This window comes from Callospermophilus lateralis, chromosome 7, assembly GCF_048772815.1.
Source record: "Callospermophilus lateralis isolate mCalLat2 chromosome 7, mCalLat2.hap1, whole genome shotgun sequence".
NCBI classification, from domain to species: Eukaryota; Metazoa; Chordata; class Mammalia; order Rodentia; family Sciuridae; genus Callospermophilus; species Callospermophilus lateralis.
Genome location: NC_135311.1, coordinates 424,500 through 442,649, shown reverse-complemented (window position 1 = coordinate 442,649; position 18,150 = coordinate 424,500). Strand labels below are relative to the sequence as shown.

General features: G+C 39.9%; 1 protein-coding gene across 6 annotated transcripts in view; it reads left to right on the top strand.

The window, feature by feature from the left end:
- LOC143641873 (flavin-containing monooxygenase 5) overlaps positions 1–14,414 on the top strand; it is a 52,201-nt gene extending 37,787 nt beyond the window's left edge. For 5 of the 6 annotated variants that reach the window (XM_077109808.1, XM_077109804.1, XM_077109807.1 and 2 more), the window contains 4 exons: positions 1,103–1,302; positions 4,946–5,298; positions 9,072–9,144; positions 12,178–14,414. In XM_077109808.1, the coding sequence (XP_076965923.1) occupies positions 1,103–1,302; positions 4,946–5,298; positions 9,072–9,144; positions 12,178–12,523 (972 nt within the window). In that variant the 3' untranslated portion in view covers positions 12,524–14,414. Of the gene's footprint in view, positions 1–1,102; positions 1,303–1,817; positions 2,035–4,945; positions 5,299–9,071; positions 9,145–12,177 lie in introns of those variants that run through there. The other variant, XM_077109810.1, reaches the window with a different exon arrangement.
- Positions 14,415–18,150: the final 3,736 nt, after the last annotated feature.

Genomic DNA, 18,150 nt, shown 5'->3' with positions numbered 1-18,150 from the left:
TAACGTCTCTTTCCTTCAATATCTTAAGGTACTTTTGTGACCCAAATTGTCACCACTTCCTTTTGTGACCCAAATTGTCACCACTTCCTTTATCTTTACTTTTTTCTTTATCTTTATAGCACGCGCTCCCACTCAATCTAGCTAATCTAGAATGCCCCCCTCGTGGGCGCCAATTCTACCACGCGGCCAGCGCAATGGTTTCATTAATGAGGTTCTTGGCATAAAAGTTAGCTAGTGAGATCGAAATAAACACACAGACTCAGTTACCTTTTTCTATGACCAGGTCCAAGATGGCTCCCCTCTCTGGTTCTCTCCTCTAACCGCCCGGCAGGGCAGCAAGGATTACTCAGGGCTAACAGGAGAGAGAGAGAGCGAGCACACCAGGGAGTAGCCTTTTATTGGGGAGCAAGAAATTCAGGGGAGAATTCCATCCAATGAAGGTTGAAGGGGGGCTGCACTCCAAGGTCAGGGTCAGTGATTGGGCCTTCGGGGTCAGTGGTCAGTTACACCCCCACACGGACAGGTTCTCTCAACAGGAGAGGGCCGGGAAAGCTCCGACACAGCCAGAGCGCCTCAGACCCTAACCGGGAGTCACCCAGTCACGTGTGAGAATGGCTCCCGACAACCCGGTCTGTTGAATGACTTTATATATATTTAGTTGTCAGTGGACCTTTACTTTATTTGTTTGTGGTGCAGAGAATCAAACCCAGTGCCTCACACATGCCAGGCAAGTGCTCTGCCACTGAGCCCCAGCCCCAGCCCCTATTCATGATTTTTAATGAGTCTGTAGGTGGTGAGTGCTAGCGAAGTTCAGAGGGAGAGAGCATTACCTGAAAGGTCAGTGTCTCCTGTGTGGTTCTCATGGAGGACGCAGACTTGATCTGGATCTTACACAGAATGGGCGCGTTGGCTGGGAACAGAAGTGCAGTGCTGGACAGCAGCAGGGCATGTTCTAGGACAGCGTTGGGGAAGGAAGATTCTAAAAAGATTGTACAGAACTAAAGTGCCACCCTAGTGAGTATGAACTTAATGGTGAAGAAAGGGAGCGTGCTTCCGAGTGTGAGGCAGAATGACAACAGGAAACGATGTTTCCCACGCTTAGGTGTTCCTCAGCACCAGGAGAGGCGCGTGGATCCTGAATCGCGTAGCGGACCATGGATATCCTTTTGATGTGGCACACCTTTCTCGACTTCAGCATCGTTTATCAAAGATATGCGGTCAAGCATTTACAAACGCATATTTGGAAAAACGTCTGAATCAAAGATTTGATCATGAAATGTTTGGCCTGAAGCCTAAACACAGGTATGTGCTCAGATGGGAATGGGGTGGTCAAGGCCAAGGCCCAAGGACTGTTCACTCAGGCTGACAGCTACCTCCACCCAGACATTAAGGAAACCAGGGAATCTGAAATGCCACTTCACCTTATCAGCCACAGAAGACCAAGACCTACTGGTCTAAAGTTTGTGTGACTCATTCTCATTGGCATTAGCCATTTCCTTATTCTGTGAGGTATCAGTTTTTTTTATATGGTGCCCAACAACAATAAAAAGGTAGTAGAGGGCAGTGCCTCATTCAGTCAGTCAACAAACATGGAGCACCTGTTTGTTGTGAGCAAGGCATTATATTGGGCATGAAATACAGAGAGAAAGACATAATAATAAAAATAATACCTTGCCTTTTTCAAAGACATTTTAAAGTTAAGCACAGTAATGAGTGTGTGTGTGTGTGTGTGTGTGTGTGTGTGTGTGTGTGTATAATCTCATTTAATCCTCCAAATGGCCCTATGGGTCGATGCCATTTTTATATCCATTTTACAGACATAAAAAATCAAAACTTAGAGAAACTAAGTCATTTGCCCAAGATCAACATGAGTAACAGATGGAAGACTTCAGAAATGGTCTTACCTTGAATATACAAATGAAAAGACAGACAAGAGGACATGACAGAGAGATGCACAGGAGGCAGTGGGAGCGGAGGGTGGGCTCTCACACAGAGGGGTCATGAGAAAGCCTCCTGTGTACTGACTCTACGTGACTTTTCTCTCCAGCCTTTCATTTTTGAAAATGTTCACGTCTACAGAAAAGTCATATCTTTTACGTAGATTCACCTGACGTAGAGTTTGCTATATTTGCTTTTTATCTCTTCCCTCATGGAAGATAGATCCAAACAATATGTAGTATATACACATACTTAAGGACATATCTTTTTTCTGAAAGTAAGTAAAAATCATTAAAACATACCCAAGAAAAAGGGTATTCCCCTACATGCCATAATACAATGATCACATTGGGGAAATTTAACATTGATAAAAATAATTTTCTAAAATGTTGGCATATTCAAATTTCTACAGATATCCCAATAATATTTTCTTTTTTAATTTTGGTACTGGGTATTGAACCCAGGGTCACTTTATCACTGAGTTTTTCCCAGCCCTTTTTATTTTTTATTTTGATACAGGGTGTCACTAAGTTGCTTAGGGCCTTGCTAAATTGCTGAGGCTGGCCTAGATCTTGAAATCCTCCTGCCTCAGCCTCCCAAGGGATTACAGGTGTACACCACTGCAACCGACCTAATAATCTTCTTTATAATAAGTCTTTTCTATTCTAAAAAATGTTAATCACATAATTTCATTAGTTGTCATGTCTTTTTTAATCTGAAATACTAATTCTCTATTCCCTTTTTTTTGCATACTAGGAATTGAACCCAGGAGTGCTTTACTGTTCAGCTACATCCCTAATTCTTTTAATTTTTTTATTTTGAGACAGGTCTCAGTAAGTTGCTGAGGCCGTCCTCTAACTTGTGGTCCTTCTGCCTCAGCCTCTAGAGTCACTGGGATTATAGACATGCGCCACCATGCCTGGCCATTCATTTTTTTTAACATGGACTTTTATTCTCCTTCTCCTCTTCTTCCTTCTTTCTTCCTCCTCCTCTCCTCTTCCTATTTCCTCTTCCTCCTCCTCTTTCTTCTTTCTAAGGCATGGTTTTTGTAGACTATCTCTAAATTTTGAGTTGCACTGTATCTTGGCATATATACTACATTAAGGGATGTTATCTTCTTGGAGAATCCCATCAGGACCCACATGATGTCAGTTTATTTCATATTAATGATGCTAAATTTGATTGTGTGTAAAAAGTGGCATGCACCAGGTTTCTCCAATACAAAGATAGTTTTCCCCTTGAAATTAATCAGTGGGATGGTACTTGGACACAGTGTTCCCCAACAACTTTTCATTCAATTATTTAAGCATGAATATGTTTTGTAGTTGCAAAACAAATTGAAGTTTTATTGAATAATAAAAGGTAGGCAAATCGGGTCAGCATGTAGCATTCTAATTGTAATATGTTAGAATAGCAAAAGGCACATTATGCCCTGAGACCTGCACATAGCCTGGTATAGCTAGACTATATGGCAAAGCTAGAAGAGTAGTTGGATACATCTCTAGGTCTATCAGGCATGAAACCTTTTGTATGCTCTGCTAAATAAAAAGTATAGGGGGCTGAGGATTTAGCTCGGTGGCAGAGTGCTTGCCTAGAATGCACGAGGCCCTGAGTTCGGCCCTCATCCCTGGCAGGGGAAAAAACAAAAAAGTTTGGAATGAAGACAGCAAATCCATTCAAGTGAATGACGTGTTAAATTTAAGCAAGCAAGTGATGTAATAATAAGTCTATAATAAATCTATTTTAGAATGACCAGGCATGTGTCACTGCACCTGACCCAACAATATTCTTTATACCTTTTTTTTTCTTTTCTAAATCAAGGATCCTAAAATCATGTTTATTTGCCCTTCTTATTCTAAGGCAAATGGTATAGAGGGGAGATGGGGGAGCCCTAAAGACAACTGTGTTGTTCAGGTGAGACAGTTAGTAGACAAAACTCTTCTAGGCAGTCTTCTTTTTTAAGGGAGGAAGAACGCAGGTTTGGTAAGCAGACAGGAGACAGTTTTGTGGCTTAGGCAACTGTGTGGATGGTGGCGTGCTAGTGAAAAGCAGTAGGTTAGAGAGAAAGATGAAGCCATGAGGCTGGAATGCAGAACACCATCTTCCTGAACATTCGAATCCAAGCAAATTAACTTCCACAGCTCGGGTGTAGTCGGGTGTCGTCGTAAGACACATGACACTCCTGAGGTTAGGCCAGGAAGATGTGGGGAGAGGGGTCTCGGAGCCTGCTGACCCAAGGTTCAGGAATCAAGACTTGTTTTTACAGACCCACGATCCTGGAAACCTGACTTATTTATTTTGATACCCTTATTCCATGCTGTCTCTAGGTCCAAAGTATCCCAAGAGAGTATAGAAAACTATTTTTACAGAAATTCTAAAATCCTAGGCTGTAGAACATTGGTCAAGTCACTTCTCTAGACCTCAGTTTCTTCATCTATACAACCTGGATAATGACATCTACCCTTCATAGAGTTTATGTGACTGCCAAATAACTTAATACATGGAAATGTAATTTGAACTCTAACTTGCTGTACATGTGTAATTTATTCCACAGTTTGGAAAATGAAAGTCTAAGTCTACCTCTTTGGAATTAGAAATGGATCAGGACATTAATAGTCAAGTTTTGTCAGACTGATTGATATGTGGACAGGAACGACTGGCCTGTGGCCTTGTGACACCACGGAGCATTACTATCACATGAACAACCACATATGCACTCCTCCAAAAAACTCTTATCCTTCACTTCTCCAATACCTTCCCCTTCAGTGACTTGCAGGGTCCAGCCCGTTCAGCCTTGTGCCCTGAAAAGCTGATATAAAGTAAAACTGGTGTCAAGTGGGACTTTCCAAATTTCATGGGTAAACTGAGGGGACACCGTTGACATATTATTGTTTAACCACCTCCACCAAAGCAAAAATTTACTTACAGGGTTTATTTCTCTCTCCCCTTCTTTCCCTCTCTTGGTCCCTCTCATTCCTCCTTCTCTTCATCTTCATGCCACTCCCAGAGCTCTGAGCCAGCATCCAACAGTGAATGACGATCTGCCCAATCGCATCATCTCTGGCTTGGTGAAGGTGAAGGGAAACGTGAAGGAATTCTCAGAGACAGCCGCCGTATTTGAGGACGGCTCTAGGGAGGATGACATTGATGCTGTTATCTTTGCCACGGGCTACAGCTTCGCCTTTCCTTTTCTGGAAGATTCTATCAAAGTGGTCAAAAATAAGATATCCCTATATAAAAAGGTCTTCCCTCCCAACCTAGAAAAGCCAACTCTTGCAATCATAGGCTTGATTCAGCCCTTAGGAGCCATCATGCCGATTGCAGAGCTCCAAGGACGCTGGGCCACTCAAGTATTTAAAGGCAAGTGACAATAAAAATTCACTCCTTAATTACTTGGTGATGTTTGACTATGTTTCTGTGCTTGCTTTTAAATAGCAGTATGTTTGACCAAAATCTTGAGGGTTGCATAATATCTGGCACAAACTTAGTACCAGAAAACTTATTTTTAAGTGTATCTAAGTAGTAATTATAACCATAGACATACCTTAGAATCACCTGGGTATTTTCCCAGCTTAGGCATTCTTTGATCTCATCCATGGTGACACTTATTCAGTAAATCTGGGAGGGGCAGGCACAAAATTGTTCCCCAGAAGATTCCAATGTGTACTTCAGATTAGAATCCACTCATCTGAATTTTAGACAACTGGTAAGTATTTGTGAAGTAAAAGAATTTCATCTTTCATTACAGAGAATGTCAAATATAGAAATGGTGCGACTTAATTCATACAATAAGTTAACACCTGGTAGGACATAATCCAGAATATAAAATACTCAACTTTCAACTCCTCACATCCCTCTACCCCGCGTCCCTGCATGTCCCCCCTTTGAGTGTTGGCCAGGAGTACCTGAGGGAAAACAACTTTAAGCTCAGTAGGAGCCAGCGGGCGAGGAGGGTTCCAAAAGGCTTCGTTCAATCTAGCACCGTCTCAGAACCTCGTGACAGTTCTCTCAATGGTCAGACTACCACCTAAAGACATTATAGAGTGAACCTGGAATTCACTGAATAAGGAGAGAGAAAATGGTTTAAGGAATGTGAAAACATATCATTTGAAATACAAATGAAGTTACTGGAGAAGTTTAGGCTAAAGAAGTTAAGATCTGGGGGAGACCTAACAGTTCCCTTCAAATATTTGAAGGGATACCTATGGGATAAGAATTAGACTTACTTATTAGAGCAAAGAGTCAAACTAGAACCAAGGAATGAAATCTTGAAGGTTGCATAATATCAGCTTAACATTAAAAAAAAAAAGACAAGACTTTTTTGTCCATATAAAGGGAGCATGATTTGAAGGAGGAAGATAAGAAATATGATACAATATGTGTCTAAACAAGGTAACACTGAAAGTTAATAAATTCAAAGAGAACTTCATCACAGAATGTTGTAAATATCTTTATCTGCCCATCAAATTTAATAGTTCATGAACTGACTGCCTCTCACCACCAAGAAATAGACCCCGCCTCCTCCTCCTCCATGCAGTTTCAGCTAGTAACTGCAAACTTGTGGCTGTACCCTGTAAGAAGCCATTGGGAATCAGCTCTCAAACGTACTTCTTGAGCATCCTAAAGCCCTGTGATCAATTTCAAAGGAAGCATTCCCATGCTTCCTTGTTGATCTGTAAGTCATGATTCCCGTAAATTAAGAAAACACATTAAAAAAACATCGAGTGTTGAATTTCTGACTTCTGTGTTTCAGAGGCGTATCAGGTGTGCACAGAAAAGGGCCACCAGAATGGCAGAGAACATGACACCTGTTATAGTAGGACCCGTGCTGGTCAGCCTGATAATGAGAAGACTTAAAGTAGTCATGACAGGTGCTTTCACATTTTAAGTCCTGTCAAGTATCAAAACTTAGTTGTGTGGCTCCAGAAGGAAGAACTAGTTCCAATGATAAAAGTTGCATAGAAGTATATTTGGGGGTCAGTTCAAAAAATAATGTTCCAGCAACCACATCAGTCAGTTATATCATCTCCTTAGCAGGTAGTGAGATCTCTAAGGCCAGAGATCTTTTTTTTCTTTTTCTTTTTAATTGCTTCTGTTTTTAAAATACATGACAGTGGAATGCATCACAATTCTTATTACACATATAGAACAATATTTCATATCTCTGTATATAAAGTATGTTCACAGCAATTCATGTCTTCATACATGTACTTTGGATAATGATGTCTATCACATTCCACCATCCTTGCTAATCCCCTGTCCCCTCCCACACCTCTGCCCTGTCTAGAGTTCGTCTGTTCCTCCCATGCTCCCTCTCCCTACCCCACTATGAATCAGCCTCCTTATATCAAAGAAAACACTTGGCATTTGTGTTTTTGGGATTGGCTAACTTCACTTAGCATTATCTTCTCCAGTTGCATCCATTTACCTGCAAATGCCATGATTTTATTCTATTTTATTGCTGAGTAATATTCCATTGTGTGTATATGCCACATTTTTAATCCATTCATTCGCTGAAGGTCATCTAGGTTGGCTCCACAGTTTAGCTATTGTGAATTGTGCCACTATAAACATCGATGTGGTTATGTCCCTGTAGTATGCTGTTTTTAAGTCCTTTGAGTATAAAATGAGGAGTGGGATAGCTGGGTCAAATGGTGGTTCCATTCCAAGTTTTCCAAGGAATTTCAGACTGCTTTCTATACTGGCTGCACCAATTTGCAGTCCATCAGCAGTGTATGAGTGTGCCTTTTCTCCCACATCCTTGCCAACACTTATTGTGTTTGTCTTCATAATAGCTGCAAGGCCAGATACTTTTAAGGAAGAATGAGATGACCACTTGATATTGTATTGTAGAGAGAAGGATTGTACTAAGACACATTCCCATTCTGAAATTCTATATTCCAGAATTTTATAGAGTAACATTTTAGGATTGTGGCTCAATTTTGTACATGGCACAGTGCCTCCATATCTGGTTGGGCATAAGGCTATATATCTGGGCAAAAGGCTAATTGTTTGAGCTAGAGTTGTTTATATGGACTTAAATGTGATTCTGCCTTTGTCTAGTCATGTCCTTGGTTTTAAATCATAGTACAGGAACAGTTTTTATATTAATGCTTAAATTTTATTTGTCAAGATTGGGTATATGAGTTCCTTTGGCCTTACCCCCCACACACACACAGACACACACAAACTCTTATCAAATAAAAGAGGTTATAAGGTGAAGGTTATTTTCCTTAGGATTTTAGCATAAAATGTGATTAGAGTTTATGTTTACTTCCTTTATTCTCTCTTGTATAAAATACTTTTCGTATTAAGACACCTGTGCAGGTGTTCCTCTACACCCCTCCCTTTTTTGAGATGGGGTTTTACTATATCACTCAGGCTGATTGAACTTTTAGATCCAAGTTATCCTCCAATTTCAGCCTCCCAAGTGCTGGAATTACAGGCATGCATCACTACACCTGACTTGCCTTTTGACCTTGTACCCCATTTTTCATTTGCTTTTAAGGCCATTTGTCATTTCCTTGTGTCCAAATTTAATTTACCAATTCAAAGACTATGTTAGGGAGGAGGCAGGTATTTGTTGGAAGGCAGAGTACAGTAAATATGTTCCAAAGACAAAGCAGAATAAACTACACGTACTGATACCAGTGAATATTCCTTAGGACCAGAGGTATTTTGAACTTAATATATTTTCAGATTTTTGGAATATCTGCATATACATAATGACTATCTTGGAGATGAAACCCAAGTCTAAAAAGGAAATTCACTTAGTTTTCATATACACCTTACACAATATAGCCAGAGGGTAATTTTATACAATAAAATTGTGCCTGTGTTTTAACATGACTTATTATGAGGTCATGTGTAGAATTTTCTACTTGGGGCATTTTGTCCATGTTCAAAGAGTGTTAGGTTTTGGAGCATTTAAGATTTCTGTTTTTGTGATGAGGTATGCTCAACTTATTATATTTTGGTCATGGCAAGATCAAGTGATCAAGCAAACTGTAATCTCTTTGAGTATAGAAAATCATCCTATATTTCTTTGAATTCTCCATAGCACAGTAATTGTTAATAGGATCATTGTTTCTATTGAGGTAATTCACACTTAAATTTTAAATTTTTCTCTTTAGGGCTAAAGAAATTGCCCTCACAAAGTGAAATGATGGCAGATATATCTAAGACTCAAGAGGAAATGGCAAAAAGGTAAGAAATTCTCCCAAGAAGATGTATGTAACTTTTTCTACTTATTCTCTTTTTTTCAATTTTTATTGTTGGTTGTTCAAAACATTACATAGTTCTTGATATATCATATTTCACACTTTGATTCAAGTGGGTTATGAACTCCCATTTTTACCCTGTATACAGATTGCAGAATCACATTGGTTTACACATCCACTGATTTACATAATGCCATACTAGTGTCTGTTGTATTCTGCTGCCTTTCCTATCCTCTACTATCCCCCCTCCCCCCTCCCCTCCCCTCTTCTCTCTCTACCCCCTCTACTGTAATTCATTTCTCCCCCTTATTTTTTTTCCCTTTCCCCTCACTTCCTCTGGTATGTAATTTTGTATACTCCTGAGGGTCTCCTTCCATTTCCATGCAATTTCCCTTCTCTCTCCCTTTCCCTCCCACCTCTCATCCCTGTTTAATGTTATTCTTCTTCTCATGCTCTTCGTCCCTACTCTGTTCTTAGTTACTCTCCTTATATCAAAGAAGACATTTGGCATTTGTTTTTAAGGGATTGGCTGGCTTCACTTAGCATAATCTGCTCTAATGCCATCCATTTCCCTCCAAATTCTATGCTACTTATTCTTAATAAGAACAATATTCTCCTACATTTAGTTTTGTCTTGTTAATTTGAGAATTCTGGTTATATTGTGATAAGAGGGGAATGATAGTGGTGACAACAGAATGGGGAAATAGCACTAGCAGTTTAATGTGGATGGGAAAGGAGAGAAGACTCAAGGAAGTGTATAAAGGCGGTATAAAGGCTATGTTTAGGACTTAAAAGTTAGGAAAAAGCTCCTTGAGAAAACAATCAGTTATATCATTTGGGGGAGGGTTACTTGAAGTATTAACAGAGCTGCCAAAGGAAGGAGGGTGTGGTGAATCAACGGTGATTTCAAGTTCTAAGTAGACCTACAGACCTGACGTGGCTGCTTGGCTGTCATCAGGTGGACAGCACACACAGGTCACAGGGCTGAGCGTGAAAACCCCCTGGGATCTGGTAAAGCAGTGACATCACCTGGCTGCTTTGCTTCTGTGGACACAACGATGTGGCAGTCTGGATCTCAGAACTTGAGCTCAAATCCCAGGTTGTTTTTATGTGGAAATTGATTGTTGCAGGCCCCAAAATGGTGGTTTCTGCCACTGACTATACAGCATGGCTCTGGCCTGTCTTGGAGGAGAGAAGGTGACTTTTCATTCCATCTTCTCGTCCTTACCAGTGCTCTCCTATTTTCCTCCCTTTCATTGCTGCACGTCTATGGCAAAGTTCCTACGTCCTCTGCTTCCCCAAGTCCCTGTGTTCCCAACTTCCTCCTTACTCCCCACATTGTTCCCCTGAAGGTCATCCATGACCAGGTGCCTTGCTCTCACTCCTGAGCTGGCACTTCTAAGCATCTTCCCTTCCTGGAGGCTTTCTTTCCCTTCTTTTCTGGCACCAAACTCTCTTATTTGGACTTTCCTGCTCTCTTTCTTTTCACTTAAGCTTGTCCAGCCACCTTCTGATGTGAGCAGTCCCCCAGGACATAGTCTGAACTTACTGAGGGTTGAAAGTTTGCTCACATTCAGCATTTCATGGGCATTGGGATTTATTTAATCCTCTTAACCACCCACAGGCTGTGAAGCCTCATGAAAACTCCAATACTTGACCTACTATTATAAGATAAGTAAATGCACGTGTGCCGATGCCTGAGTTAATATAATCTCCAGGAAGGAGAGCTCTCGGGTTCTTTCCTGTTTCATCTCCTCAAAATTCCAGCCCCATTTTGATAAGGTACTACTTGACCACCTGTCAGTTCCTCCAGAATTCCACCTCAAGAATTCTACCAAAAGTTCATTTTCTAATCCTTGTTTCCTGTCTTCGTTTTTGGATTCCTCAATTAGCTTAAAGACTTTCCTCTTATTTGCTTTGTGTTCCATTGTTCTTTCTTTTCATTATAGAAAATAAAAAGTGAAAGTCTCCAAGTCACACTTCTTCCACATATTTTACTGTCAACTATTTTTCCACTGAGAAGTCTTTTTAGCTCTCCAAACCTGCACTTGGTATGATCACTCCATCTGGCTCCACTGGGAGGGCCACTTCTTCTTGTGAGATAAGTCCCCTCCCTGTCCTTTCAGGATTCCAAATCAACATTTTCACTGGGAAGCCCTGATCTGTGGACACCCCCTACCCATCTCACCACCCTGGCCTCACAAAATAGAGAATCCCATGCTGGAGGATTTGGGGTGAATTCCCTCATTCTCGTCACAGTCCTCTGTGTCTGGAGTGCTGTCGTCCGTTCTTGTTTTCTACTGACTTAGGCAACGACCACAGACGTTTGTGCCCATTCCTGCTTTATTCCTTCACTTGGCTGTGTTCCCTGATTTTTAATACTTTTTCTTTGTTCTTATCTGTATATTTCAAATCTTCAATGACCTATTATAGCCCTCTTTTTTTTTTTTAGAATTTTTAAAAAATATTTATTTATATTTTTTAGTTCTTGGCGGACACAACATCTTTGTCTGTATGTGGTGCTGAGGATCGAACCCGGGCCGCACGCATGCCAGGCGAGCGCGCTACCGCTTGAGCCACATCCCCAGCCCTGCAGCCCTCTTTTAACTACCCTTTTTAAAATTTCTATTTAACAGTCAAACCCACAATATTTAGCAAAACCCTTGTATGTTCTGTTACGTATACAACAATCTTATCTCTTCCGGTTTATTATCAGATCTCTAAGAATGGTGACAAATATCTTTTTTCACTATTTACTACAATTTGTAGCCTAATTTAAAATCAATACAAGCTGAGGCTGTGGCTCAGTGGTACAGCACTTGCCAAGCACGTATGAGGCACTGGGTTCAAATCTCAGCACCACATATAAATAAGTGAATAAAGGTTCATCAACAACTAAAAAAAAATTTTTAAATCAGTACAATGTGCCCAGTATAAAGTCAATACAATATGTATGTTGATTGATCGGCTAGTTAATCGTCTTTTTGATAGGCCATGGCTTCTGTCTTCTCTGATTCAGGTACGTGGAAAGCCAACGCCATACCATTCAGGGAGACTACATTGATAGCATGGAAGAGATTGCTGACTTGGTGGGAGTCAGGCCTAGTCTACTGTCTCTGGCCTTCACTGACCCCAAGCTAGCATTACAGTTACTTGTGGGACCTTGTACTCCAGCCCAGTTTCGTCTACAGGGCCCTGGAAAGTGGGATGGGGCTCGAAAAACCATCCTTTCCACAGATGACCGTATCAGGAAGCCCATGAAGACAAGGGTGACTGAGAAGAGTGATCCCGCAGCTTCAGCAGTGACCGTGGGCAGGTTCCTGCTGGCCGTCATTCTCTTTGCCGTGATCATGGCTTATTTTTAGATGTCCCATTGTCTGTGCCCTGGCTTCCGCTGGGAAGCTCCAGGTAGAGATGGCTTCCAGACCTAACAAAACTGAGCACTCTCACTCCCCTGTTGCTCAGAAAGCTACCTTTATTTCTTTTTCAGAAGCATCAATCCTCTTTTCTCCTTTTCCTACAATGCAATCCTGAGTTCTCATTTGAGTTGGTTCATGCTCCTCCTCTTGTAATCTGTCACTCTTTCCTTCCAATGATTCCTGGACTGTGAGCTCAGGCACTCTTTAGTCATCTTTATATGATGTCCTTAGCAGACATGTGGCCTTGTTGATCATCAAATATTATGGTGGGGATCCTAAATCAGCATCTAAAAAAATGGCTGATTTCAGGCTGGGGTTGTGGCTCAATGGAACAGCGCTTGCCTGGCACGTGTGAGGCACTGGGTGCAATCCTCAGCACCCCATAAAAATAAATAAATAAAGGTCTCGGGTCCACCCACAACTAAAAAAATTTTTAAAAATGACTGACTTCATGTAATTCTTCTAATAGGATTTGATTTTCTATTTAAAAAGCTCAATTTTTGTTTTTAATATTAAAACTATACATTTTCTGAGAGAGAAGAGAAATAGTCGTTTGTCTGTGATAGACATACAGATACATAAGACATCTTTTTTTACTCACTATCCTAATAACTGGTCATTTTTGCTCCTTACCCTAAGCAACATGTCTTAATTTTCTTAATAAAGAAATTACTTTCAATTTTCTAAGCTCATAGGTTGTTTAATAATTTAACATCTACCCATGGGTTCTACTTGGTTGAGAAAACTGGGATTTTTTTAAAGCAGCTGTCCTATCTTTTTTGATCTCTTAGTTCCTAGATTGGATCTAATCAGATGTTTAGTTTAGGAAATAAGTAGCTGCCAACTACTGTAGTGAAGTCTACAAGTGTAGTGTGTTTTGTCTCCTCTTACTCTTTCTCCCATTTCTTCAGGTAGAATCTAGTAGTAAGAATTCAAAGAGGTTTTGTCTAAAATGTAGGAATATTCTAATACCACTTTTTCTTATGTAGTTCTGAAAAACAGAGCAAAGAAATAGAAAGCAGGAACTTGGGTTTACATCCCAGTGCTGCCGCTGATTCCGGCTTCTCATCTGCTGAAGTTTTGCTATTCTTGTTTCATGAGAAATTGTCACTGTCTAGCACCCTGAACCCCAACGTTGCTGTGCAACGTTCTTAAGTTTGGATTGCTGCCAATTTCTTAACTACAGGATAAATTTGAACAAGTAAAACACATCCAACTAATATAAATACACTAAGAGAATTAGAAATTTGAGAGTTAAAACTCCTTAATCACATAACTATTTGGACAGCTGCCTATCATTTCACCTAATTTACTTTTCCGGAACTAGAGAACTGAAAGTTGGTATTAGGTCTTTTCCTTCTCTAATCCTTAGGATTTAGGGGATTTGTTATCTATTAAAGTAGATCTAGTGTTTTTAAAATCTTTTATTAGTTATTGATATACCTTTATTTTATTTATTTATACACAGTGCTGAGAATCAAACCCAGTGCCTCACACATGCCAGGCAAGTGCATTACCACTGAGCCCCAGCCCCAGCCCCAGCCCCAGATCTAGAATTTTTTAATCTACAGATTACTCTTGTTCAAAAGTAAATTGAAGCTGGGCACGGTGGTACATGCCTATAATCCAGTGGCTAGGGAGGCTGAAACAGGAGGATCATGAGTTCAAAACCAGCCCAGCAACAGTAAGACACTAAGCAACTCAGTGAGACCCTGTCTTTAAATAAAATACAAAATAGGGCTGGGGGTGGCTTAGTGCTTGAGTGACCCTGAGTTCAATCCTCTGTACCCCCCCCCCCCCAAAAAAAACCAAGTAAATTGAAGGCTGTGGTTGTGGCTCAGTGGTGGAATGCTGTCTTAGGTGAATGAGGCCCTGGGTTCCATTCTCAACAGCACATTAAATAAAATAAATAAAATAAAGTTATTTTTTAAAAGGTAAATTGAAGATCTCTTGCTTCTTAAATTTTCTCCTTTTATAATGTAAACTTACCTCTTTTAGGATGTAAATGTATTGAATTAATAAACCCCTAATTATCACTAATAACACCCCAGTTTCCTCTTTAAAGTGTGTATTTTTAAATTGATTTGATTCTCTCATTCTACATATAATATGTAAGGTTACCAAAAAAAATCATTGCTTGATTTCTAAACCAAGCTGAATGCAAGATGTGAATAGGATATTGCACTCAAAACAACTCAAGATGCAAAGATTTAGTATTGATGAATATGTGCTAATATTCTATTTATATATTCTACTTATATATTTTCCTCTTTATATTAAGACCATGTATATGTGTATATATATATTTATATAAAAATTCTCCAATTATATTAAATCTGGTTACCAAATAAAAATGCATTCTTGTAATGCCAGAGAGTAAGGAAGTGCTCTCTGAATAAACATATGTCAAGGGGACACAGGAGCCATCAAATAGTGGACAAATTTGAGCAATAAAATAAATAACCTACTATTAGAACATAAGACATAAAAAATCACAAGTCCATAGTGATATAAATAAATGATTGAATAAATTAATAAATGAGATGGAACAGACAACTCTCCTCTACAAAAGAATTCCAAATAATTCATACAGACACTCTCTTCTCAAGGAGACGGAGCAGGACTGTCTAAATGGGTGGTATAGATCGACTTCCTTTCAAAATTTACAGCATGGAAAGGGGGGAGAGTGACTGCAGTGGAAAAATTCAACAAGTACCACTTCAGCCAGGTGACCAAGGTCAACACCGACAGCCATAGTCATTCTGACCATAGGTATCCTTGATGTGATAGGACGGTCCCTTACCTCTGTGGCACTCACCCCTAAACCATAGCCCAGCTCAACCATGAGAAAAGTACCAACAATCTCAAGTTGAGGAAGATTCTACAAACTGCCTGACCACCTCAAAACTGTCAAGGTCATCAAAAACAAGGCAGTTTTGAGCACAGTATAGAGGAGCCTGGAGGCCTGTCATCTAAATGGAATGGAGTGTTCTGGAAGGAAGAGAGGGTAATAAGTAGAACTTGGGGAGTAAGTAAAGTAGCATTATGGTCCATGATAACAAGTCAATGTTGGTTTATGATTGTGACAAATGGACATAATAATGTGTCAACAGTAAGGAAGACCAGGTGGGTGTATTCAAGAACTCTAATATTTTTGCAAACTTTCTTAAATCAAAAACTATTTCTGGGGGGCTGGGGTTGTGGCTCAGTGGTAGAGTGCTGACCTAGCATGTGCAAGGCTCTGAGTTCAATCCTGAGCACCACATAAAAATAAATAAAGACATTGTGTCCATCTACAACTAAAAAAAGATTAGTTTTAAAAATACTTATTTTTTAGTTGTATTTGGACACTATACCTTTATTCTATTTATTTATTTTTATGTAGTGATGAGGATCAAACCCAGGGCCTCACGCATGCCAGGCAAGTGCTCTACCACTGAGTTACAACCCTTGCCCCAAATCAAAAACTATTTTAAAATTTAAAAATTACTTGAAAAAAAAAGAAATGTATTCATTTGATTCAGGATTTGACCTAGAGCTACAGTCTAGTGGAATTTTCTTAGCAGAACAACAACATTGGCTATACATTCATCTACATTACTATGTTTACCTGATTACTCTCAAATTAAGTTGACTTAATAAAACATAACTTACAACAGCAAGTTTCACCTTCATTGTGAGTAAGTATTAACTGTGATGCATTGACTGAGAAACGGTGATACGAAGTCCAAAGACAATTTCTTCAATTCACTTAGATAAGTTTTCTTGTGTCTGAGAACATGAAGCCAGTAGTCCCCACAAGCAGGATTTATATTAAGGGCAGCTACGTACATGAGTAAGGTAATATTGGGCCTGCCTTGTTACTTTGGCTAACCGTAACATAGTAATAAACATTCTCTGGGCTACCTACTTGAAATTTCCCAAAGTGTACGATTTTTCATGCTTCAATGTATTCTTTTGTTGTAATTTCAATAAATTCTTCAGCTAAATAACACCCCCATCATCTTCAAGGTTCAGTTCATCAGTTAACTCTTCCATGAAGAGCTTCCTGATCCCCAATATGAAATACTGGGCTCCTCTGTGCTTTTAACACACCTGTTAATATCACACCTTTTGGTATTTGTTAAATACCAAACTATGTGGTAACAAGTGGTTCTCTCACATGGTTCCTCTTTGAACTAATAAATTCTTGGGAGGCAGATTTCTTTGCAGTTAATTTATGTGTTCCTAGTGCCTAGTGTAGTGCCTGGAACACAGTGAAGCCTCCATAGATTAATTAATTGAATGAATACATGTAACATGGGAGATAAAAGTGGTTGAGATTTTAAAAATTTAAACAGTTGGGGACTGAGGTTGTAGCTCAGTGGCAGAGTGTCACCCAGCACGTATGAAGCACTGGGTTTGATCCTCAGCACCACATATAAATAAATAAAATAAAGGTATTTTTAAAAAAATAGTGAATATCACTTTTAGAAAACATGATTAAGGAGATCAGGGTGCTTAACATTTTGAAATATCTGTGGGCAAACATGTTCTTTCAGAAGATATTCTGGAATAGACCACTGATCTGAGTCAGTGTGGTGGGGCAGCCATCCTGGAGTGCAGAGGCTTTGATCATCACTGCTTCTCATGGTGACTTGGACTTTGCCCCAGTCCTGGAAGTCTGAGGACATATCTTCAGACATAGGCATCACCCTACAGCCCTTGGGGCCAATTACACTCACCTGTCCCTTGTAACCCTGCCCCTTCTTACCTTTCTTGGATGGAACTTTCTAAGAATGAGGGTTCTCCCAATAAAAGCCCACTTTGGAACGTGTTCACTCTCTCCTGCCAGCCTCTCATGACTGCCCCTCGCTCTTCCATTGGCCGAGAGCGGAGGAGCCATCCTGAAGCTTGTTTAAAGGTAAAGTGTGTGTCTGTGTTTTATTTGGGTCCCTGGAAATTCAGACCTTAAATTCAGCTGCCGTGGGGGTGGCAGTATGGTATCTAATAGTCTGTTGTGGTTTGAAACACATCTGTCTATAACTTATTTATACAAATAGATCTTTTAAAAAGTCAGGATCTTAACATAAAGAAAGTGTGTCTTCTTCAATCCTCATGCTGCCTAGAGCTCCTCATCGCTGTTTCTCTTTCCTTTCTCAAGTTCTCCTACTCCACTGAAGTACTGGACACCATCTTTCCTGGTTGTAGATATTTTCAGACCCATTCACTCCCCTTCATTCTGTAAATATTTTAGTATCAAGCTTTGTGCCTTTCTCTATGAACATAACTACTCCTGCAGTTTAGTATCTAGGTAGTACTTTCACCTATCCAATATATTAATTAGGATTAGATTTGGTCATATATAGTAGAAAAGCTCCAAACAATGATTTAAACTAGACTGAAGTTTATTTCTTCTCACATAAAAAAGTCCAGAGGTAGACAGTCCTGATATATAACAGCTCTGTAGTTTGTTTTCTGCTCTATTATTCTCAGCTACCTCACGATCCAAGGTGACTGCTGGATTCTAGCCATTCTATGAACATCCTACATAGAAGGAAGGAGAAATGTAAGGGCACACCCTTTCTCTTAAG